Genomic DNA, 23,239 nt, shown 5'->3' with positions numbered 1-23,239 from the left:
AATAAATACAAGGACAACAAAGACTGGATATCTCACCTCCTCCATATTTAACTCTTCCTGTAAGTTCAGCTTAATACCGAGCGTTGCTGCCTGTGGGGGTTATAAATTTCACTTTCTATGATTTTATTTTGTCTTAAACATTTCTGCAATAACAACAATAATATCATGAAATCATGCACCCACCTCTTTGTAGAAGCTGAGAGCATGCAACCAAGTAATGTGCAATCGGAGTATGGCTGGATCCAGTGAACTGAGTTGGTAGATGTTTATGAGACTGTCTACAAAGTTTGGCTGGGTATCTGTTAGCAAGTTGAGAGCACGCTGTTGGAGTGCCACTGCTTGCTGTTCCGACACTGAACTCAGATTGACCTGTATGAAGAACACAAACCCCCAATCCAAAACAGAAATCAAAAACACCCTTTTAAAACACTAAAGAATACTACACTACTACAGAGGTGTTAATGAGAAGGTTTGTTAGTCTGCACTAATAAAATAAATTGCTCAGGTATTCATTTTCAAATATCTCAATGATGGCACAACTATAAAGTCAGCAAGCCTTTGTGTACAGTTCAAAATCACAAAAGGATGAAAAAGTCGGACTGCTAACCACAACAGCAGGTTTGTAACTGCTTGCCTATCTACCTGAGGATGTTCCTTAATCCATGTCTGGAATTCCATGAGTATGTGATGGCCAAGGGTGTGGCTCCGACCTTTCTGTTTGCCCGGACAACTCTCCAGGATTGTTAGTAAGGCCTCTAGAGGCTCAGACAGCTTTGAAAATCCCTGGAGGGCTGCCAAATGTAGCTGTGGGTGGACAGAGGAGAAGGGAGTGGTAAAACTATAATAGAGGAGAAGGTTGAATGAATGTATAAAACATTAAAGTGTGATGGTAGATTACTTCGAATCTAAACCTTGTGGACAACTCTGAGCACTTGCTTACTCTGTTTTATTATTATGACTTTAAAGTGGATCTTTCAAAAATGTTTTTGTGAAGCCAAAGTGTTACACTCAAGTTAGAGTCAGAAAATGCCTTAACTCCATCAGCATATATGAGTCTTTTGAGACATTTTGTGTAAAAAGTAATAAAAAAAAACAATCTCTAACTTCCTACACGAGAAAATAATATATGAGTGACAAATCCAGACTCTGTTTTAATTTGCAAACCAGATGTTAAGCACTCAATATCCTACTCACACAGATCTCAAGTTCATTCAGAGCAACACAAATTCCTTCCTACTGACAGGCAGTCTGGTTTCCTCATTAACACACACACACACACACAGGTGAGCTTCATTTAAGGATTCAGGGTTTTCTCTCACTTGTTCCTTCCTGTGCAAATGCTTCATACAGACACACAAAAGCTCCAATCCTGCTACCTTTGTAAACACACACACTCAGTATTGCATATATGGACCTGACACACGCTGTGAAAGTGACTCTTACCATCTGCAGATCTTTCCGGTTCCACAGATCGAAGAGTTGGTCTCTCAGCACGGCAGGGTCAAGACCTGGGGGCATATTGCACACACAGGCACAGAGACAATCACACACACACACAGTGGGATTTCACTTTGACCTTTGACATGTTAAGGAATCAGAGGTGGAGTTATACTTATTTTAAACTAAAACTATTTCAATGGATGTCTTTTTGGGGTATTATAAGAGCTCTTTTTGTGAAAACTGACCTGTTCAAAGATGCAAATCCTCTGAAAAAAACCCCAAAAGCCACAAGTTGGCGCTATACGTTTTGCACAGATTTAAAGCAATTTATACTGTTGACCCCCTCCCCAATTCTTGTAAACAAAAGGTTAAATTTGTTTGCCCAATCTTTTGAATTCTTATTTTCTGTCTCACATAATTCTTAACTTGGCAGTAACATGATCCACTAGAAAATACTGTTACAAGAGGCATAGCAGAGCAGCCATAACGTCAAACATTATTTCTTTAACAGGCACAGCAGAGCAGCCATAACATCGGATTAACAGCTGAGGCTGGTTGGACAGTAGAGGAACCGAGCATTAGCTCTGCATTCCAGCTGAATGTGCAGCCAAAATACTCCAGAGAAGACTCTCGAAGCACATTTTAGGAATGCCATGGTGGGTACGAGAGCTTGGAAACAAGAGAAGCTGTGAGCATGCGTGTGTGTTTTACAATTTGTGTCTGCCTGTGCGTGTGTTCCACGGAGCATTCCCAAAAACTCCAGCTTCTTTCTCTGTCACTCATGCTGTGTGGCCTCCACCGTATCTGCCCCCACCGCCGCAACCCTTCTTCCTTCCCAGGGCTACTTTTCCTGTTCTCCTCTCCCTCCCTGCACCAGTCTCTCTTGATTTTGTCTCGGATTTCCCCAGGAAAAGGCTATGCGCTGGTCATGGTGTAAAAAATACAGCCTTCCTGATGCATAGCCTGGGAAAGCAGACGAAAAGACCTCTCCCTCCTCTCTCTGAGCTGGCCTCTTTCTTTGCTGCACCTCTCCTGGTGTGACACTTTTTGCCTATTATGTTCCCCGTTAAAGATGAATTTTACATTCATCTTCCTGCAGCGGCCCTTTTAGTAGAGCTTGTTTTTGTTTTCTCCCCTCAATCAATCAACATTTCCTTTCAATTCTCCAGCTTCTCTTAATAAACTCACGCTAAATTAGTGAATTTGCAATTCACTAAATTGCAGCAATACTGGTATAATAATATTGCCTAATTTTATCTCACTTTTATGTTGACTCTATTTGGATTTCTTATTCATGAAAATGCTAGTTGCACTACATCAGTGTATTGCCATGTTTTGATCCACAAAGAGCAAACTTTACATTTGTTTTAGATCATTTCCTAAAATCTATCGGTGTTTTTAATTTAATTCTACTTGACATTAAATTATATTCAGCTACTTGACAAAACTGCTTTTTTATTACCCATGGTGGCTTTGTATGAAATGGATTATGACATGCATAAAAAACAGCATCACAAAAGTCCACTTAACGGTTCTCAACATTTGAAAGGCCGCCGAGTTTCCTTTTCTGTTATGCACCCTGCCCGCGCTCATTCATCCTGCTGCCGAACATGCATAGGGTACGTGCACAGGGACTCACACAAACACCACAACCCACTTCAGTCTCGCTGTTTGTATGAGAAGGGGAGAGAGGAGAGGAATGTTGAGCATGTAGCTTCTTTACACTCTTGGCTAGTGGATGAATGACAGAGCTAGAGGCTCCCCATTCATTATAACATAATAACCCTATCACCACATACAAATACAGAGACACATGCAGAGAACATGCACTCATTCACCCCTTAGAAGGTGACTCGTTTCCTTTCTTTTTTGTGAACGTGAGAAAATCAGAAATTTGGAGGAGAAATTATGCACTTTATCCGAGTGCATCTTTAGAATTTATGTTTATAGGCAGATAAAACTATATCAGTGAAAATTAGACGGTTTTAAATCCACAGACAAGTCTGACTGCATGTTGCCAAGCAGCTGCCAAAATAAAGGAAACACAAAGATCAAGTGTCTAAAAGGGGCATTTGGTGTCATTACAGCCACCAGAACAGTTTCAGTGCGACTTGGCAGTTGCGCAAGTGGCTCAACTTCACTGGAAGGATGCCACAACATTCTTCGACAAGTACTTCTCTTCTTTTGAATTTTGTTGGAGGTGCTGGAAAAGGCTTTCAACAGGTGCTATCACAGAATGGTGAAATGGAGGAGTATATAAGGACTTGAAGAATTTGATGCTTATTAAACCCGTGTTTACACGTTAACTGCCTCTTCGTAATTGACCCACTACAAGCTGATTCCACCAAATATAGAGTGACACATGCCTAAAGGGTAGACAAGTATAACAAGTATAAGATTCAATTCAGGAATGTAATCCTACAAAACTCTGTACTTTTCAGTTATTTAATGGAAAACAATAACTTACTTTGGTGTTTTACACAAGGACATGGGTGATGTTTTTATTAGTAAGGCAGCTGTGAAAATCTTAAAATGTTGCCCTCCTTTGAAATTTCACATTTTCCAATTTGGTCAAATCTGACCCTTTTGGGGGTCTCCCCAATATGAGAAAATGTTTTAAAATATATAGAGGGCTGGGTGACATTTCAATTACTTAGATCACCGAGACTGTGCCTACTGGGGGACAGACGCGAGGTGCCACAGTTAGACAAAGCAGGCTTCAGAGTGTTAAACACTGGGCTTGTGACGTTTGTTCGTCTTATTTTAACACTCTGGAAAGAGCCTCGGACTCCAACCCTGAAAATGTGGAGGAGAAAATGACTGAAAATGACTGAAAATGCTGCATGCGAGAAAATGCTGGGAAGATTGAGCAGCAAACAGAGACTCTAAGAGAACAAAATTTTTTTATTATTTATAATTTTGTGTGGTTTTTGTTGTTTTGTGTTCTTATGTTATGTTAGTTTAAATGTTCAAAATAATAAAAACTTTAATTACAAAAAAAATTTGAACCTTTTGGTGGACTGGTTCTGGCCTTTGGTCCGTATGTATTAAACACCAGGGTTGTTGCAAAAACACAATAACTTTGCGTAAGCTTTTTTGATAGAAGCTTTCCTGTTATTTGTGACCATCAGATTTTTGAAAAAAAGTTATGCTTGAGTAAATGAAACTCAATTAACAAAAATGTTTGAAAAAATAAATTTATTGCAAAGCTCGTGATGTCTTGTTTTTTTAAAGAGCATTCCTCTCTTCCAAATGTACATGTCACTGATGTTAATCAGCTGTGTGTTAGTCTTCATAGCCACCACCAAATCTACAGTTTACCTAAATGGGCTTTTTTGTTTGGAAGAAACCTTAATAGGAGGTCTCTGTGTGAGAAAACTATGGTACAAACCCGAGGCCTCTGGAGTAGTACGGCTCATTTCTGTCTGCAGGATGAGGTGCCGCTATCACTCTGTAGGTGTAGAAAGAAGGAACAACAAAACACACTGTTGAAATATCTCACTGTCACAATAAACGGATATTTTTTGGATAATATGTGTAAACACGGCCATCTTTAGGCAAAGTTTTAATACTATAACATTGTGTGCTTTTTTTGGTTTTTTGTTGAACCATTTATTAATTTGCCCTATGAATCCTGTCTACAGAAGTTTCCAAAGACCCAATGTTAAATTCAGTCTTTAGGCACTTTACTGGCAGCTTATTGCAAAATTACATAATTTGTTCACTTTTTTGTTTTTTAGCTGAATCTATGAAAAATTCCCTAGCCAGAGAAAATCGGCATCTCTCAACATGGTGTGCAGTGTGTCCCTAAAAAAAAGTCACATTCTGAAGAAATATGAAAAAAATAAATAAAAAAAATCTAGCAAAGACTTGACACAGGACCTGAGAGATGCATCTGATCCTTCAGTTGTTCCATTAAGTAATATAAGAAATGCCTCACTGGAAGAGTGGCTGTCAAGAGGCAATTCTTAAGTGAGGGAAACAAGGAAGAAAGGCTGAATTACTCCAGTTCACACAAGAACTGGACTGAATATCAGTGGTAATAGATCTTATAGAGTGATGAATCCACATTTGAAATTACTCGTTCAAATAGTTGTCAGTTTGTACTAGAGATGGCACGATACCACTTTTTTATGTCCGATACCGATACCGATATCATAAATTTGGATATCTGCCGATACCGATATGAATCCGATATAGTGTTTTTTAATCAACAAAACTGTTTTTTAAATATCTTGCTGCATTTTGTATAAGTTCATACTCAAGTTTAAAACAACAACTACACTAAAGCTATTCTGTTATACCTGTATCCAAAAAAAATATTTCATAGTTCAGCAATACTGATCAATCTAATAAACTTAAACCTACACCATCCTCCCTATTCTGGTATTTTAAAGAGTACTTAGCATAAATATTAAGCAACCTAACTAATAGGGTTCCAACTCCCAGCAACAACAAAAATAAATAAATAAAAAATAGGGAACCACCCCTCACGCTCCACCTCATGATGCTTAATCGACGTAATCAACCTTAATTTGATGCAGTGTGAAAAAAAATGCACAGAAATCAATTATTTTTCAAGAAATATTAAATAGATTCAACATCTTTCTTCAACAAAATTGCAGACTGCACAGATGGTACCTTCACAAAGGAAAAAGTACTATAGCTTACTAGGGTATATATATTAGACTTAATAGTTACTATATACAGTAATGGACTTCTATTCATTTTGCATCAAATTAAAACTTTGGGTGTCAGATAATTATTTATTAAAAGCTAGACATTTTAAATGACAATAAGAAAGAAAAGTATGTCTTTGTGCCCCCTTTTCCCTGTTAATGCCCTATCGGCCCCCCTGGCTAAACTTTGCTAGATCCGCCCCTGCACAGTTACCAGCCGTCAGCTACGTAGAAAAAGATCCTCGAGTAGAAAGTAATATTAAATACATTCTAACAACAGCTGATCAAGCTTAAACGTGCTGCTGTTGTTCAGCTGCTGGTTTCCTCTTTCTGGTGCAAAGTGGGCCAAAAGCAAACAAGAGAGACGGACTCGCGACAGAAAAGCCGATCAGCTGATCGTTAAGCAGTTTCATGATTGAAGTAGCAGCAGGAGAGGCAGTCGCTCCATATATCGTTTGTTAAGCTTAACGCAGGAATGCTTTACAAACATTCAGAGATGGACTTACACACTTGCTTTACTTCTCTCGGGGATAACTTTGTCGGAGATGAAATGCCGGGTTGCTAGCGAAGCTCCACATGCTATCCAGACCACCGACAGGTCCCGCATGCCACAGCTGCTCTATCACGTGATGCATACTGCTCCGACGTGCTAACGTTCTGAGGTGAGTTACGGCGTGTTGCAAGTTTTGTGAGGTGCTTTCGTGATATTTAATGGATCGGATTACATTTTTTATTTTTCTCCGATATCCGATCCAGTAATTTAGGTCAGTATCGGACCGATACCGATACGTAATATCGGATCGGTCCATCTCTAAGTTTGTACAGATGCGGTGAGAACAGAGTACAACAGTGAGTGCCTACAGCAGAAGTGTCCAACTCCAGGCCTTGAGGGCCGGTGTCCTGCAGATTATAGATGTGTCCTTGATCCAACACGGCTGATTTAAATGGCTAAATTACCTCCTCAACATGTCTTGCAGTTCTCCAGAGGCCTGGTAATGAACTAATCATTTGATTCAGGTGTGCTGACCCAGGGTGATATCTAAAACATGCAGGGCACTGGCCCTCGAGGCCTGGAGTTGGAGACCCCTGGTCTACAGCCTTCTGTAAAACACAGTGGCAAATCCGTCACGGTTTGGGGCTGCACTTCAGCCAGTGGCGTTTTAATGCTTGGAAAGAAAAGCACACAGTGGAAGACTATCAGTTATGGACTGGCCTCCCCAAAGCTCAACATGACTGAAGCAGTGCAAGATCATCTGGACTGAGAAGAGCTTTGAATGTCCTTCAAAAAGCCTAGAGAACTATTCCTGAGGCTTGCCTAAGAAAGTTCAGGCTATGTTGAACAACAAAGGTTGTCAGACCAAATATGGACTTTCAAGCTTGTTAAGAATTATACAAACTCTTATTTTTTCCCCCCTTTCTCCTAGGAAAAACATTAAGATATTACTAGCGGTGAAATAACTGCAGTACTGTATAGTACTAGTACTGCATTTGTATCCATTTGTCCTCAAATTTAAAAAAATAAATAAATTTAATAAATACAACAGTACAACAAGGGAAACCTGTGGGAATTGCAGCCTGGGAAAGGGCAAGATGCCATTTGGCAGTGAGTGTGAGTTTAATACTGAGGATGTTTTTTTGTGGGCCTGAAAACCGGTTGTTTCTCCAATGTAAATATCTGCAGGCTCTAGAAGGGGCCTTTGGCACTGACACAGTCAGGGGCAGCAGCATCTATTTTAGACTACAGAGTATGAGAAACGAGATACGGCACCTGCAGTGGAGTCTTTTTTTTTTTTTTTAATTATCTTCTATCCCCACCTCGTGGTGACAGAAAGACCTCCAACTTCCTCTACACTTTCTCTTTAAAAAACAGGATCTCGTGTGGCCCAGTCAAAAAGCACACCCTCTGTAAGTATCTGTGTGAATGCTATTGTTAACCTCTAATAGGTTTATTGTCTAAAAAGGTCAAAAATCAAACGTGAAGAAACTCAGTGTAAGCTAGCTAGCTACATAATCTCAAAGCCAGGCTGTCACGCTGCTCTTCACCACACAGATAACCTTTATTTGTTAAATCGTCGACAAGAAATAAATGTTTATTCAAAACAGTATAACGTTACGTTATCGATACGAATATACTCACCAGTTTTATACAGTTAGCAAACGTCAAGTAAGCCAGCTCGCTTGTAGCTTCGCGTTAATGCATTATAATCAGTTTGTTTGGTCAGCTTGTGGGCCAATTTCGCCCATAAGTTGGTCTTAGGCGGCGCTTCCTTTTAAACTATACATGCATTTGGTGTTTTTTGGCCACATATTCACACACCATAACTGATAAATCATGCCAGAGCTCCAACTACAAACCTGAATATGTAACAGCAGACTCTATGTATACGGAGCTGACTTAAAACGGTACGAGTCCAATAGGTAATGCTGCCTGTAAACTGAAACTAGGGAGAAATATTCCACAACGATTTTCTTGCTCTGTCTTTTCTGTGGGGGTCTGTCCTGGCAGTTTAAAGTACACTACCGCCACCGTCCGGTCACAGTACGCAATTTAACACAAAAAAGAATTAAAACTTTTTGTTCATCTTCCACATAATTAAGTGGCTTAGTTACACAATATAAGCATTTTTTTTCATTTCTTTTTGCACAAATTTGATGCTTTGATCCATTCTTGCAAATGTCTATGCAAAACAGTCTTCTGTTTACTACATTTTTAAATTGCCCGTAACATGGCAATCAGAATGAGTAGGTAATATTTTTCCTTTTTCTAACCTGTGTAGTGGCTTTTATGTTTTCTGTATCGCAGCAGCGTGGTCTGTCAACAAACTGGAGTAGGGAAGGTATAATAATATGAATCCTGTCTAATCTCTTGCAGTTAACCTTCCACACATATTAATGTGTAACTGCACACTCCTGAAATTGTAGACATTTTCAATCACTGCCATTAATACTCCAGAAGATGCTACACACAATGACGCTGATTTGTTCTTTTCACTGACAAAGAGATAAACTGAGGATTTTAGGGTTTCTTAATTGTTTAAACGTTGAGGTTTGGTCATATATTTGTCGTTATACTGGTCACCAATATTACCTTGTATTTGTACATTGTACTTCGGTTGTTTTTTTTCCACACATTTTCAGTCCAGTTTTTCTATTTGATCATTAGGGGGCGGGGGCTAAGAATTGCGCTGGTAGACACTTAAAAGAAGTGGAGGATCTATTGGTTTTGTGAGGAAATAAAAGATGAGAGGTACGTGTGTTAGCCTAACTATTAGCCTAAAAATCCGTCATCAGTACTTAAGTACTGATGACTGACTTATGATAAAACACGCCTACCATGTTTTGGGTTCCTGCAACTGGTCCGTCGGATTATTGTCTCCCCAGAAACACTTCCCTTGTGCTTTTGGAAATCTGTTTTTTCCTATTTCCGTTGTGTTTTGTGTGATTTTGCAGCGTTTTTCTTATTGCTGGTGTTTTCTTAAGTTGCAGTCCGTTTGGCCTCTCAGGGTCATCCGTGGTAAATAGATAACACAGGATTTTTGCAAAATGATACCAAAGAGCTATTAGCTGAAAACGGCATATTTTGGCGTGGTCTACAGGGTGTCTTTAACAAATCTGAAGAAACTAGACAGGTGAAGGACAAAAAAATCTGCCTACTGCAGATGAACAGGGGGTCTTTGCAAATATTAACCTTTAAATTGATACAGTTCTAATGAACTTGTATTTCTATGTATGTTTACAAATGTTTCAATAAATGACTGAACCCATTTCCAATTTTGCAAGGAAAATGTAAAGAAATGAAGGTACTAAATGTACTATTCAAAATTTACATTTTTTTTTCCTTTGGTAGGGCGTAAGAAATACAAAAACTCAGCCAATATATTGAATAATATTTTTTCCTCAATCACACAATCATTCCTTTCAAATTTATCCAAGCCTCTTTACAGTATCAATGACTTATTAAAGTTTGAATATTGAATAACTTTGATGTCAGAAATAATTGCGGAAACACCCAGATATGTCGTGACCATCTGTACAATTTCCCTTTTTAAAAAAATTGAGTTTCTAGTTAAGAGTAACTTACTTCTGCTATAAGAAAGCATCCTTATAGCAGAATTTACTGGAACGCAACAGAATTCAGTAGAAAAACTTCTGAGTGCTTCACGTCATTAAAGTTGCTCCCCACGTGTCCCTTGCGTCACCACTTAAAAAAAAAAAAAAGGGGGACGTAGCCAGAACACGGTGGTGGTTGTTGTTGTTACACTATCATCCACAGGAGCAGGAGTGATTTTTTTTGATGCATCATATCCCCTTTTCTGTTCTGTTGGCTGTCACACAGGTATTTAGATCCCACATAAATCTCGTGAGGCGGCTGAATATAAAGAGCAACACTGTCTGTGGCTCCTCAAACACGGCTAGCATTAGCTAGCGGGTCTCACTGTCACAGCAGAGCTAACCAGCTAGTTGCTTAGCAGTTATGGAGTGGCTGGGCAACGGAGACTCACTTCACCACAGCGAAGAGCCCAGCAGTGAGTCACTTTCAACGGCCGGAGGCTTTAGTGGTCTTTACCCTCACCAAAAGGTAAGGCCTTTAAGTTATCTCATTCAAGATGTGCTTAACGGTATTCTAACAAGCGAATACTGTTGGGGATAGCTGGAGTGTGCATGTTATAACATTTTCTGTTATTCTGAAGCACAGTTTCCACCCTACACAACAACGGGATATTTTACCAGTTAGTTTAGTGTTAAATGTCAGTGTTCACGCTGCTAACCCGCAGTTGCCCAATAACTATTGTACTTTAGCTCATGCTTATAGGGTAATCAGATTACTCGCTGCGTCATTATCTTGTCAGTACACCACTGAAATCAGGGTTGGGAAGAAATACCCCCTAGGTGGGATGGTTGATGGGATCAGAGGCCATAACGGGAAGTAACAACCCCCCCGACTCAAACATGCGCACACTGACAGCTGTGTGTGATTACTAGCTAGCAGAGAAGGCATGCGACCACTGGTGAAGTGGAAACAAGCGTTTATTTATTTTTAACCCTCATGCTCCACCTTAAGCTAAACGCAGCTTGACTGCGGTCGTGAAAGCTTAAAAGCTAATGAACTACATTTAGTGTGTGATGCAGAGTCATCCCTCAGTTTTTAGGTGATCACCTCATTTACCACTCAGAGAGAGTCATTTCATGGTAAATTGTAAATGGACTATCTCTACTTGAGCACTTATAGAGCTTTATACAACTTGCTTCATTCCTCCACACAAACACTTTTCTTGTACACCTAAGTGCACACACATTCATACTCTGATGAACAGTGTTGGGTAAGTTACTTTAAATTAGTAACTTAGTTACATTACTAGTTCTATCAAAAGTAACTCAGTTACTTCAAGTTACTCTTTACTTTCAGAGTAACTAGTTACTAGGGAAAGTAACTTTGGTTTTACTCAGAATTCTCTTGTTAATGTGTTGCTTCCGTAACTGGATACCCAGCAAGATTGCCAGTCTTCTAGCTTGCTTACTTGCCACAAGTGCACTGTGCCACCTACCAATAGAAAGGAAAAAATAATGTGCACATTTCCACGAGAGAAATCCCACACCTGATTCTATCCTAGCCTGCTTTTTACATCCAACACAAAAACTGCAGTCGTGGTGCGTTCGATTGTACTCAGAACTCGGAAATTCTGCCTTCTGAATAGGAAGATGTAGGTAACACCAGACTGCAGATGAGCTGCATACAGAGCTGGACTGGGACAAAAAAATCCTCCCGGGCATTTTGACTAGCCCACCATTGTAGGAAAAATCATAAAGCCTTTGAATGAAAATAAACGCTGTTGTGACAGTGATGTACACTGTTCTGATGGTATATATGTATCAATCTATCAATTGTTTGTTGCAAGACTCAGATAATTATTTTTTTTAAAAGTGAGACATTTTAAATGAGAATAAGAAAGTATTTCCTTGTGCCCACCTCTCCCTGTTAATGCCCTACATGGACCCCTGGCAACACTTTGCTAGATCCGCACCTGCACAGTTACCAGCTGTCAGCTACCTAAAAAAGGATCCTGGGGTTATTTGTCTCTCAGAAACAGTTCATAACTTCCCTTCAACTCATTCATGTCACCTAAAAGGTAAACCTGTTTCTCCATCACAGCTCTGATGATTCAGTAAGGACATCTCCTGGTTTCGTCTTCATGTTTCCCTCTCACCACATATCCAAACCGACATCATGACCAGCAGCTTTACAGCCGTGGCTCCAGCAAACATCAGCTGATAGTAGAAATTAATATTAAATAAATTCTAACAACAGCTGATCAAGCTTAAACATGCTGCTGTTGTTTACCGCGACATCCGCTGGTTTCCTCTTTCTGGCGCAAAGTGAGCGATAAATAAACAAGAGAGAAAAGCCAATCAGCTGATCACTGATCAGTTTCATGATTGAAGTAGAAACAGGACAGGGAGGGTGAGAGGATGAGAGAAGAAGAGGCAGCTGTGCGGCGTAAACACAGAATAACTTCAGCTTTGTGCCTTTTTCATTGTAGCTGAAGTCCGGGACAAACTGTTCCTTTTCACCTCAATAAGAAACCCGTAATATTTTCTCTGAATACCAGACGATTCAGTTTTTTACGAGACGGTTGGCAACTCTAATAATTAACCTTATGAATAAAATAAAGTTCAACATCAGTAACATAGCACCCACCCAGCTGTATAGAAACTCCATCATGCTAGCTAGCACGCAGTACGAAAAAGTCAGCACAACGAAAATAAACTCCAACTAAACTTGGTTCATATCTGACCCAGATGGACTGCAGGTTATAACTTCTTACCTGAAGTTCAGTTCACCTGACACTCTCGGACCAGCGGCCGCTTCGGGTCTCTCCTCTTGCCTCCCTTTTCCTTCATCCACCTGCTGGCCTCCACCACTTGCTAATGTTATTGAATCTGTGGAAGCTCCGCGATAGCCGCCACACGAAGTAACGAATAACGAGCCTATCTAAATCCCAGTAACGAGTAACGCGTTCCTGGTTTTGGCATAATAACTAGTTACCGTGCTCGTTACCACAATAATAACGTAGTTACTGTAACGCGTTACTTAATAACGCGTTAGTCCCAACACTGCTGATGAATCCATGGTAGAGCAATTTGGGGTTCGGTATCTTGCCATGCAGACTGGATTGAACCACCAACCCTCTGGTTAGTAGAAGAACTGATCTACTGCCACCCCAGAAAAGATGTGTTCAGAATAACTTTCTGAGGAATATGTTGCTAAATTTCAAACTTGGCATAAAGATTTTGGGCTTTGATTGAAGTGCAAAACCTCTTGAATTTTATTCATTTATTGTATTGCTAACAAGTGCTAGCTGATTTTTTTTTTTTTAACAGTAGTCATTTGCTTTCCATTTACCTCAAACCAGCCAACATCATCAAACCTCTGTGATTGTCCCATGGCATCGCTATGCCAAAGTCAGCAGCGCTGTGTGAAGGCCTCGATCGTCTCAAGTTGGAGACTAGCTGAGGCGCAGGATCAGTTATGCTCTTTAGGAGTCCACAGCTCTGAGTCGCTGGAGCAAGAGCGTGCTCGGACTCAGGCCTGCCCCACAGAGCTCACGCACAATGAGGAGGAGTGGCGCCGCAAGGAGAGCTTGCTGGGAGTTCAGGAACCCAGCCGCAGTCCTGTATTTGGAGCTAGTTGGGATGTTTTTGATAAGGCAAGTTTGCCAAACAACATTGCAAAATGAACATATAGAGGGGCTGTGTTCTGTGCCAAGATTTTAAGACCGTGTTTCCTTTCTGTTTCAGAGTATCATCAATGTCCAGCATCAGGCTGCAGAAATGGACCAGGACAAGTGTAAGACATTTCTCCAGAAATACGAACAAGAGCTCAGGCATTTTGGTAAGTGAGCCAAAACGTCATCAATTAGCAAGTCGGTTTGTGGCTTTAACGTTGCTGCAGTTTAGTAGGATTGTTTCTCTGGTGTAAAGGGAAAGGATGTCCTCATTTAGTTTTCATGTGTAAACTCAAATAAGTTTTAAGCTGCCTGCATAGTGACATTCCAACAATTTCATTCCAGGACACACTTCTTTAAATAGATCTTATAAAGTTGGATATTAACTTTGTTGCTTGTCGTCAACGTGATAATAATATCTGAATTATGGATTACGGCCTTGTTTATGTGCTGCTGGGAAACAAGCTTGCTGGCATCACAGCAGTGGTTATCAACACTCACATAAAAAGGAGCATTTCATGCCTAATATGGTTCTTCCTCTGCACACAATGATCTCTGAGTGGTGCCCATTTCAGTCAGAGATGTTACCAGATGATAATGATGAAATAGGGATAAAAATATATAAAGAACAACTCGAGTTAATTATTTTAATGCCAAGTTCAGTCTCAGTGCTCCTGTTTATTTGAAACATTACGGCTGCACAGTAGAGCTCTGAAACTTTAAACTGGATACATTTAAACGTTAGTTGCTACTTTCTCACAGCGCAATAAAGGAGATGTGGAGATTGCTTTAGTTTATCAGCCGATCACAGTGAAATTAATTATTTATTTTTAATGAATAACTGTTTGTGGTGTGTGTTCTGCATTAAAGTAGCTGCATTTCCAGCAGTGTAAAACAGACTTAGCAGGACAGTAGAACCAAGGATAAGAACATTTACACATTTTCTGCCTCAAATGAACAATGAACAAGCTACAAGGGGGGGTGACGGTTTCAGTGTCATGGAATTTTTTTTTTTCCTCAGTCTATATTGGACATTTAGAAGAACCTGTATTACATACCTTGCCATCAACTTTTATCACACCTATAATTTCACTGAACACAGGCTGTATATTTTTGCTTTAGAAGCTTTAATGGGTAGTTACATAAGAAATAAGGAACCAAGTTATCAACTGATCAGACAGGTGATGCAAAAATTATGAATTTGCACAGATTTGGATTCACAGGCAGTTTTGTTGTTGTGCTCAGTAGATACTGCATATGCTAACAACAGCAAAGCAGAAAAGAGATCAGTTGTTGACTGCTGTGTTAAAGAAATAACTGCATATATTACTGATATTTAAAAGTCGTAAGTTTCTGTAATCAATCTTGTATTTATTTATTTGTCTTTGTCAGGTATGCTGCGAAGGTGGGATGACAGTCAGCGATTCCTTGCAGCCATGCCTCAGCTTATCTGTGAGGAAACTGCAAACTACTTAATTCTGTGGTGCATGAGTCTACAGCAAGAAGGGGTAATATGCCGACAGAGTAGGCCTGGTGTTACTTTATTGCTTCATTATAGTCAACATCTCATCAAGTGACTAAAAACAGTTTATCCTATAAACAGCATAATGCAGTTTTCGTGTGGGTCATAACTCTGTGGGTCATGTAATTCCCAAATGCTAAAAAACAGAGCCAGGGGAGGTGTCCTGAGTAGTTGATCTGGAAGATAAGTGTAAAGCGTAAGCTAGCTATCTATCGATCGATCTATCAATCGATCGTTATTTTGGCATGAGTTTTGAAGTAATGCATTGCCTCCAATGGACCATGCAAAGTGTAGAGCTCAGCACAAATGAAATGCTGTGGTATGACCGTAAGAGAGCTGTGCATAAACGAATGCTTGGAAACTGAAGCAGTGTTGTGTGGGGGACAGAGTTCCTCCATAGTGAGAGACTGATAAAGATGTATAGAAAATGATTGCATCAGATTATTGGTGCTAAAGGTGATCCTGCAAGCTACTGAATGGGACATAGGATAGTCCTATAGAAGCTTTTTTTCACTATATTGCTCTATATAGAATAATCCAAGGAGGATAGATGTTAATTATTAAAAATCAGTATTTCTAACAATTCTTCAACCAGTGAATTAAAAGGTAACGTAAAAAAAAAAGTAAATTTGGGCCAGTTTCCAGGTAAAGAACTTACAAAGAGGGCCTCTCCTCTCACACGCTCCTGCACACCAAATCTGGAACTACTGTCCATCATGTGTCGTCCTTTTTATCTACCTCGGGAATTTACATCGGTCATTGTAAGTGCCGTTTATATTCCACCACAAGCGGACACGGTCACCGCCTTATGCGAGCTGCATGAGGCACTCACACAGCACCAGACACAACACCGGGACGCTGCGCTTATTGTGACGGGGGACTTTAATAGCGCCAACCTCAAACGCGCAGCGCCGAACTTTTATCAACACATCACCTGCCCCACCAGGGGTGAAAGGACACTGGACCACTGCTACACTACGGTCAAGGACGGCTACAAGGCACAATCCCGCCCCCCGTTTGGCAAATCTGATCACGCCGCCATCTTCCTCATGCCAAAATACAAACAAAGGCTGAAACAGGAAGTTCCGGTTCAGAGGAAGGTCGCGCGCTGGACGGATCAATCGGTGGCCGCGTTACAGGACGCACTCGATGACGCAGACTGGGGCATGTTCAGAAACAGCTCCGACGATGACGTCAACGTGTTTACGGAAGCGGTTGTGGGATTCATCGGGAAACTAGCGGATGATACCGTGGAGACAAAGACTATCACAACGTTTCCCAACCAGAAGCCGTGGGTGGATAAAACCATCCGCGACGCTCTGAGATCCCGCACCGCTGCCTACAACACGGGACTCATGACGGGGGACATGGACCCGTACAAAGCCGCGTCATATAACGTGCGGAGGGCGGTGAAAGAGGCGAAGCAGCGCTACGGGAGGAAACTAGAGTCACAACTCCAACAGAGTGACTCTAGGAGCCTGTGGCGGGGACTAAGGACAATAACGGACTATAAAGCACCAACAACCGGTATGACGAACGCGGCCGTGACTCTGGCAGACGAGCTGAACACTTTCTATGCTCGCTTCGAGGCTGCAGCTAAGGTCTCCAACAATGCTAGTGTTAGCGGCGCTAACGGCTGCAGACAGGAAGATACTGCCAGCACCGGAAACGTGCTCGTCATCTCCGAGCATGAAGTAAGGAGAGCCTTCAAGAGAGTGAACACCAGGAAAGCAGCAGGACCAGACGGCATCCCAGGTCGTATCCTAAGAGACTGCGCATACCAGCTAGCTCCTGTGTTCACTGAGATATTCAACATCTCTTTATCTCAGTCGGTGATCCCCACATGCTTCAAAGAGTCCATCATTGTTCCTGTCCCGAAGAAACCCCTGCTTCTCTCAATGACTATCGCCCTGTAGCCCTCACCTCAGTAGTGATGAAGTGCTTTGAACGCCTGGTCAGAGACTTCATCATTTCTTCACTACCAGACACACTGGACCCACTACAGTTCGCTTACCGTCCAAATCGTTCCACAGACGATGCCATCTCTCATCTCCTCCACACATCACTCACTCACTTGGACACTAGAAGGGGGAATTATGTTAAAATGCTCTTCATAGACTACAGCTCTGCATTTAACACCATAATTCCCTCCACACTCACCACCAAGCTGGAGCATCTGGGACTCAGCTCATCTATGTGTCAGTGGATCTCCAACTTCCTAACTGGCAGACCACAGGCAGTAAGGATGGGCGGACATGTCTCAGCCTCCACCACTCTCAGCACTGGAGCCCCCCAGGGGTGTGTTCTGAGCCCCCTGCTGTACTCTTTGTACACATATGACTGTGTGGCCACTACCAGCTCCACCACCATCATCAAGTTTGCTGACGACACCGTCGTGGTGGGCCTGATCTCTGATAACAACGAGACAGCCTACCTGAAGGAGATTAGGAATCTGGAGAACTGGTGCCAGAGGAACAACCTCCTTCTAAACGTCAGTAAGACAAAGGAGCTGATAGTGGACTTCAGCACTAAGCAGGAGAGGAACTACCAGACCCCCGTCATCAACGAGTGCCCAGTGGAGAGAGTGGACAGCTTCAAATACCTCGGAGTTCACATCACGCAGGACCTGTCATGGTCCTGTCACATCAACACCGTGGTGAAAAAGGCCCGACAGCATCTCTACCACCTCAGACGCTTGAGAGACTTCCAACTGCCCTCCAAGGTGCTCAGGAACTTTTACTCCTGCACCATAGAGAGCATCCTGACGGGAAACATCTTAACCTGGTTCGGAAACAGCACCATGCAGGACAGACGAGCTCTACAGAGGGTTGTGCGGTCAGCTGAGCGCACCATCCGCTCCGAGCTCCCTGACCTGCACTCAATCTACAGCAGGCGGTGCTGGACCAAGGCCAGGAAGATCGTGAAGGACCTCAGCCATCCCAACAACAGACTGTTCTCTCTGCTGAGGTCAGGAAAGCGATTCCGCTCCCTGAAGACCAACACAGAGAGACTGAGGAGGAGCTTCTTCCCGCAGGCGATACGGTCTCTCAATCACACCACCACACAGTACTGACCCACACATATGGTTCTTACACACACACTGGACTTTCTGGACTTTGGTTTTGCACAACACTGGTCACTATATTCTTCATTTCCGGTTAATACTTGTACAGCTGCTGTTATTGTGTATATATTTATTTAGATTTAGATTTCTTCATACATTCTTATATAGTTCTATATTGTGTATTTTGTTGTACAGTTATTTTATTTTCAACTTTAATTTATATATTTTATCTTATTCTTCCCAGTTAAATTTACCCTTCATTCTAATTTGTGTTGTACAGTTATTTCATTTTTAACCTTAATTTATATTCTATTCCTTCCTAGTTAAATTTACCCTTTTTAATTTTTCATATTTATTTCCTATCTTATTCATAGCCTTTTCCTTTTTTGTTTTCTTTAGGTCACGAGCAGTTGTCCAAGCATTTCACTACATATTGTACTGTGTATGACTGTGTACGTGACAAATAAATTTGAATTTGAATTTGAATCTGGTGAGAAAACCAAAGACATCACACTAGCTTTTCCTACTTGTGTTCTGCAGAAAGAAGCGTTGATGGAGCAGGTGGCACACCAAGTTGTAGTGATGCAGTTCATCCTGGAGATGGCTTCAAACTCTCAGCAGGACCCTCGAGGCTGCTTCAGACAGTTCTTTCATAAAGCCAAAGTAAGAGAAATTCCTCTTATCATTGATGTGTATGAATGTTGTGCATCTTATTATGGCTTTTATAGTGTTGCATGCTAAAATAATTTGGCTTTGTTTTCTAGAGATAATAATAAAAAGCCATCATATGCTAGCTTTCAGAGTGTCTCAGACATATTGTTGTTTTTCCAGGAAGGACAAGACGTCTACTTAGAGGTCTTCCATACAGAACTTGAGGCCTTCAAACAGAGAGTTAAAGATTACACAGACAAATGTAGAGGTCATTTGTCCAACACTGAACAGCAGAATATCGGCACAAACTGCATACTCGACCCCAAAGAATCAACAGTACCTTCAGTAAGTGCACTTGAGCTTGCACCAGCAAATCTTGTACCTCAATGCAGTTATCACTTACAGAAGTGAGATGGCACTGTTGAGCTTGTTTTGATATAAATAAGAAAGTAACTAGTTTTGGTTTTTCTTGGTGGTGATCATTCCCGAGGGATGTGTCTGTGGTTTCTTTTGTTTGTAAATGATGACAGCACTACAGTGTGGGCACAGCTGCAAAAAGGTAAACTTTACCTTATAACAAGGAGCTGGGCCCCATTGTGTTAATGTTACCTGTAAAATCAGAAGTGGCCAACACATTTGCTGACAGTTGCTATTTGACCTCTTCAGCGCAGCAGAAACCCGAGAGGACATCCTCAGTCTTAGTTTTATCAAATCAGTCAGATCTCATGTATCCATCCTCACTGTAACAGTCATCTGGTTTTCTGTAAAACGGGAGAAACATGTAGTGATATATTGTACATATATTTATTAGTTTTAGATTTAGCCATTTGTATATTTTGCCTGTTTATGTTATTGTATTTTGCACAACTCTGTTGCTTGTGAAGCTCGCACACAAGAATTTCACTCGCATGTGCTGTACCAATGTACCTGCACAGGTGATGTGACAATAAAAGTGATTTGATTTCATTTGAAGTAGTCCGTGTTAAGCAGTTTTATATACTGTAGAGTGCAAAAACATCAAACTACTGTTAGATTATGCTAAGAAAATGCAAAATGGGTGCAGAGGTTTCTTGAAACATGTGCAAACATAAGTGGCAACTCGGTATATAAGGTGAAAACAAGCTTGAAGACGATGTTTGCCTGAACTCGCTCGGGAATAGTTCTCCAGGCTTCTTGGAGGACATTCAGAGCTCTTCTTTGGATGTCGGATTCCTTTTGTTCCATTCTCTGAAGATGATCCCACACTGCTTCAATAATGCTGAGGTCCAGGTTCTGTGTTTAGGTTCACTGATGTGCAGAAAAATGTAGCAGTTGCCAATCTTACCTGATAACACTGCATGATAGATCAAAATCTGACGATGCTTTTCTGTGTTAATATTTCATCAATTTTGACGAGATCTCCAACAGCACTGGCCAAAAAGCATGCCCAAACCATGACAGAGCCTCTGGTATACCTCAGCCTTTTCTACCTATTTGCCTTCCTTAAGAATTGCTGCTTGATCATTTGTGAATCAGCTGAAGGGCCACGTGCATCTGTCAGGGCTTTCTTAAGGATATGACAATATATATTTATATATATTTGGTTATTTTTTTTGTTTGTTTGTCTTTTAAACAGACACTTCTTTTTTTGTCGTCCACTTTTCCAGTTTGCTCTTATTAAGAAGAACTTTGAAAAAAGGACGTTTTCAGATTCAATTTTAATTATGGAAAAATGGGGAAAATCTCCTTAAAATACACTTTAATTAAATTATTTTTTTCTAGTTATATTCCCTTATTTTAAAAAAATACCTATTTCATAAATTATTCCCTCTAAAAACTTATACATTAGCATGTTTGTTTACTAGATGCCTACAATAGATTAACAAAGAATATTTGCACATTTGGAATATAAATCTAAAATTAACGCAGTATATTTTAGCAGAGACATTTAAATTAAAAAAAAAAAAAAAGAAATATTTCACTGGTGTTTCCAGAACTATTCTAAATCTTACTTCCATCTTTTGTAAAACCCTCTTGGGCAGTAATTACAGCTTTCTTTTTGAGCAAGTCACTACAAGCTTTGCACACATGCCTTAGGCAACTTATCCCATTCTCCCTCGCTCATCCTCACTGTTCAGTAGGAAACATCTGTAAACTCACATCTACAGATCTCTGTATAGATTTTTGTATTATGTCTTTATTTTTATTTTTTTGGGGGGGGCATCAGGTGCACCACCCAGTGACAGTTCAACTAGCCAACGGCAAACACAATAATGGGGTGGCTTTGGGACAAGTTTCTGATTTTATTTAGCTGCATTTATCTCTGTCAGATCTGAGCATTCTGGTTGTCATTGCTGCTGAGAAGCAGGCCCTTAGCATCATGCTGCCACCACCCTGCTTCATGTGCTCAGTCATGCGTTTTGTCTGAGCATGGCTTCCTTCTTCTCACTCTACCCATAAAGGCATAAGTGAAGGTGTGTTGGCAGGGAAGGTCATCCTCCCATCTCTGCTGGGGAGCTTGTGAATTCCTGTTAAGCTATGAGACACAGATTGTAGCTCTGAACTATTCCACACATCACCTGACAGAAGTGCATGTGAGAATAGAAATGTTTCACTGTGTTGATCAAACATTGGTCATCAGTATTTAACCTATGAGCTCCCAAGTCTATCTAATGTCTGATCACACTGATGTGTGACCCCATCTCCCTGACCACTCCCATAGTTGGCTGGTTACTCAGTGTGTGGGAAAAACCGTAATATTAGTAGGAGTCTTGGAGGCTTTTAAACTCCCTTTTTTTGACATTGTACTCCTGGGATGACCATTTAAAATGAAAACGAAGAAACTTGTAGAGTAAAAGAGAAAAGGAAAAAGCAGTGTAGGGGTCTTTGTGAAGCACTGTAGATGAAGCTCTGTTATATAAGAAATGTGTTACAGTATGACCAAAAGATCAGTAAAGATGTGTGTCTCACATAAATTAAGTCTTTGATATTGTAAACCGATTACAGACATGTAAAAATATTTGGACTTGTGGAAACGATTTCAACATTCAGAGTAATCCAAGTGTAGAAATTGCTAAAGGGGATATAGCACAGGGTAAATGTGTGGGGTGCAGTACAACAGGCCTTTTTGTAAGACTGAGAGAATGCGCTGTCGCCCCTCTGTTGGCCTCTCAGCTGGACTGGCTGCCAAAACTCAACTCTAAAGAGGGGAAAAAAGCTTTAGGAGGATGCAGCCTGTTGAAACTGAAACTGGTTGTGCTTTTGGATTGTTACAGCTTTTTCTTAGAAGAAAAAGCTGTAACAATCCAAAAGCACAACCAGCTTAACTTAAATTTTGAAATCTGACCATATAATGAATATTACTTACAACACATGTTTGTTTAATGCTAATTTGTTTTAATTGAACAAAACGTGTTGATAAAAATAAAGAACAAATCATTAAAGATAAATATTTAAAATCTCAAACTGCAGTTAAAGAGCCTTTAACTAAGCCACAGTAGACTTATCTCTCAGCTATGTTTGAGTCTAATTTTAATTTTGATTTGCACGCGACCGTGTTCATCTGTGATTGTTTTCTGATTTCTGTTGACCTCTTTGTGTCTTTGCATTTCATCACCAGGTGGCAGAGTTTCCTATGAAGCGCTGTGTAGAAGCTGGACTTTGGACAAGCACAGGGAGGTGGACAAAGGACGACACTACAGAAACGGAAGACATGCGCATGATGGAGACGTCTTAGAGGATTCAGCCCCGCCCCCTGCTTTTCTAATATCACCATCATAACCTCTCCGTTTAGGAACGATCCGAGTTGTTTATACAGCAGACCAGGCTAAAAAAACAACAACATCATAGTGCAGGAATAAACAGACATTCAGTCTTTTATGCCACAGTTTTCAGTAGAAAGCCTGCAGAAAGTACGTTTGTGCCAATGGCAAACGTTTCTCTGTGTGGCTGTTAGCATGTCGGCGTGGTTGGCCTCTGGCAAGCGGGTTTGTTGCAGTGTCTTTTGCCAGCTTAAATGCATGTTGTGCCATAACTGTTGTTTTTACAGTTGGAGGTATTGCATTCTTCAAGCTAGGTGTATATCTTTCTCAGAAGAGAGAAATATCCTCACTAAAAAGCAGAACAGAATTCATCCAGACAACACAATGAATACTTAACCAGTAAAGTCTCTGGATAAAAA

The 23,239-nt window shown here is 40.8% G+C and overlaps 2 protein-coding genes across 5 annotated transcripts in view; one reads left to right on the top strand and one right to left on the bottom strand.

Annotated features, from left to right (window-relative positions):
* Positions 1-8,568, bottom strand: part of exd3 (exonuclease 3'-5' domain containing 3) — a 48,219-nt gene extending 39,651 nt beyond the window's left edge. Inside the window, exons 1-6 of one of the 2 annotated variants that reach the window (XM_026174100.2) lie at positions 8,257-8,568; positions 4,832-4,891; positions 1,444-1,508; positions 643-804; positions 184-369; positions 37-90 (exon numbers count right to left, since the gene is read on the bottom strand). In XM_026174100.2, coding sequence (XP_026029885.2) covers positions 37-90; positions 184-369; positions 643-804; positions 1,444-1,508; positions 4,832-4,859 — 495 coding nt within the window. In that variant the 5' untranslated portion in view covers positions 4,860-4,891; positions 8,257-8,568. The remainder of the gene's footprint in view (positions 1-36; positions 91-183; positions 370-642; positions 805-1,443; positions 1,509-4,831; positions 4,892-8,256) is intronic. The other variant, XM_026174102.2, reaches the window with a different exon arrangement.
* Positions 8,569-10,309: 1,741 nt separating this feature from the next.
* cdc37l1 (cell division cycle 37-like 1) lies at positions 10,310-23,239 on the top strand. Of its 3 annotated transcripts, none has more exons than XM_080304375.1 (7): positions 10,310-10,698; positions 13,532-13,825; positions 13,917-14,010; positions 15,236-15,351; positions 18,970-19,092; positions 19,261-19,425; positions 22,679-23,239. In XM_080304375.1, the coding sequence occupies exons 1-7, from the start codon at positions 10,594-10,596 to the stop codon at positions 22,793-22,795; spliced, it is 1,014 nt and encodes a 337-aa protein (XP_080160501.1). In that variant the 5' UTR covers positions 10,310-10,593; the 3' UTR covers positions 22,796-23,239. The 3 variants fall into 3 exon arrangements, 2 of the variants coding, with proteins under 2 accessions (XP_080160501.1, XP_080160502.1); XM_080304376.1 differs by having other exon boundaries at positions 10,573-10,698; positions 13,500-13,825; XR_013910450.1 differs by lacking the exons at positions 10,310-10,698; positions 13,532-13,825; positions 13,917-14,010; positions 15,236-15,351; positions 22,679-23,239 and adding an exon at positions 17,199-18,407 and having other exon boundaries at positions 19,261-19,403.

Source organism: Astatotilapia calliptera, chromosome 7 (genome assembly GCF_964374335.1).
Source record: "Astatotilapia calliptera chromosome 7, fAstCal68.1, whole genome shotgun sequence".
NCBI lineage: Eukaryota > Metazoa > Chordata > Actinopteri > Cichliformes > Cichlidae > Astatotilapia > Astatotilapia calliptera.
The sequence above is the reverse complement of the archived record's forward strand: the minus strand, read 5'-3'. Positions and strand labels throughout refer to the sequence as shown.

What these genes read in the sequence shown, in the direction of transcription:
- cdc37l1 (XM_080304375.1), top strand. Translation starts at nt 10,594, where the DNA reads ATGGAGTGGCTGGGCAACGGAGACTCACTTCACCACAGCGAAGAGCCC. An exon ending in GTCTTTACCCTCACCAAAAG is followed by an intron (nt 10,699 to 13,531) that starts GTAAGGCCTTTA and finishes ACCTCAAACCAG; the next exon opens with CCAACATCATCAAACCTCTG. An exon ending in AGTTCTTTCATAAAGCCAAA is followed by an intron (nt 19,093 to 19,260) that starts GTAAGAGAAATT and finishes TTGTTTTTCCAG; the next exon opens with GAAGGACAAGACGTCTACTT.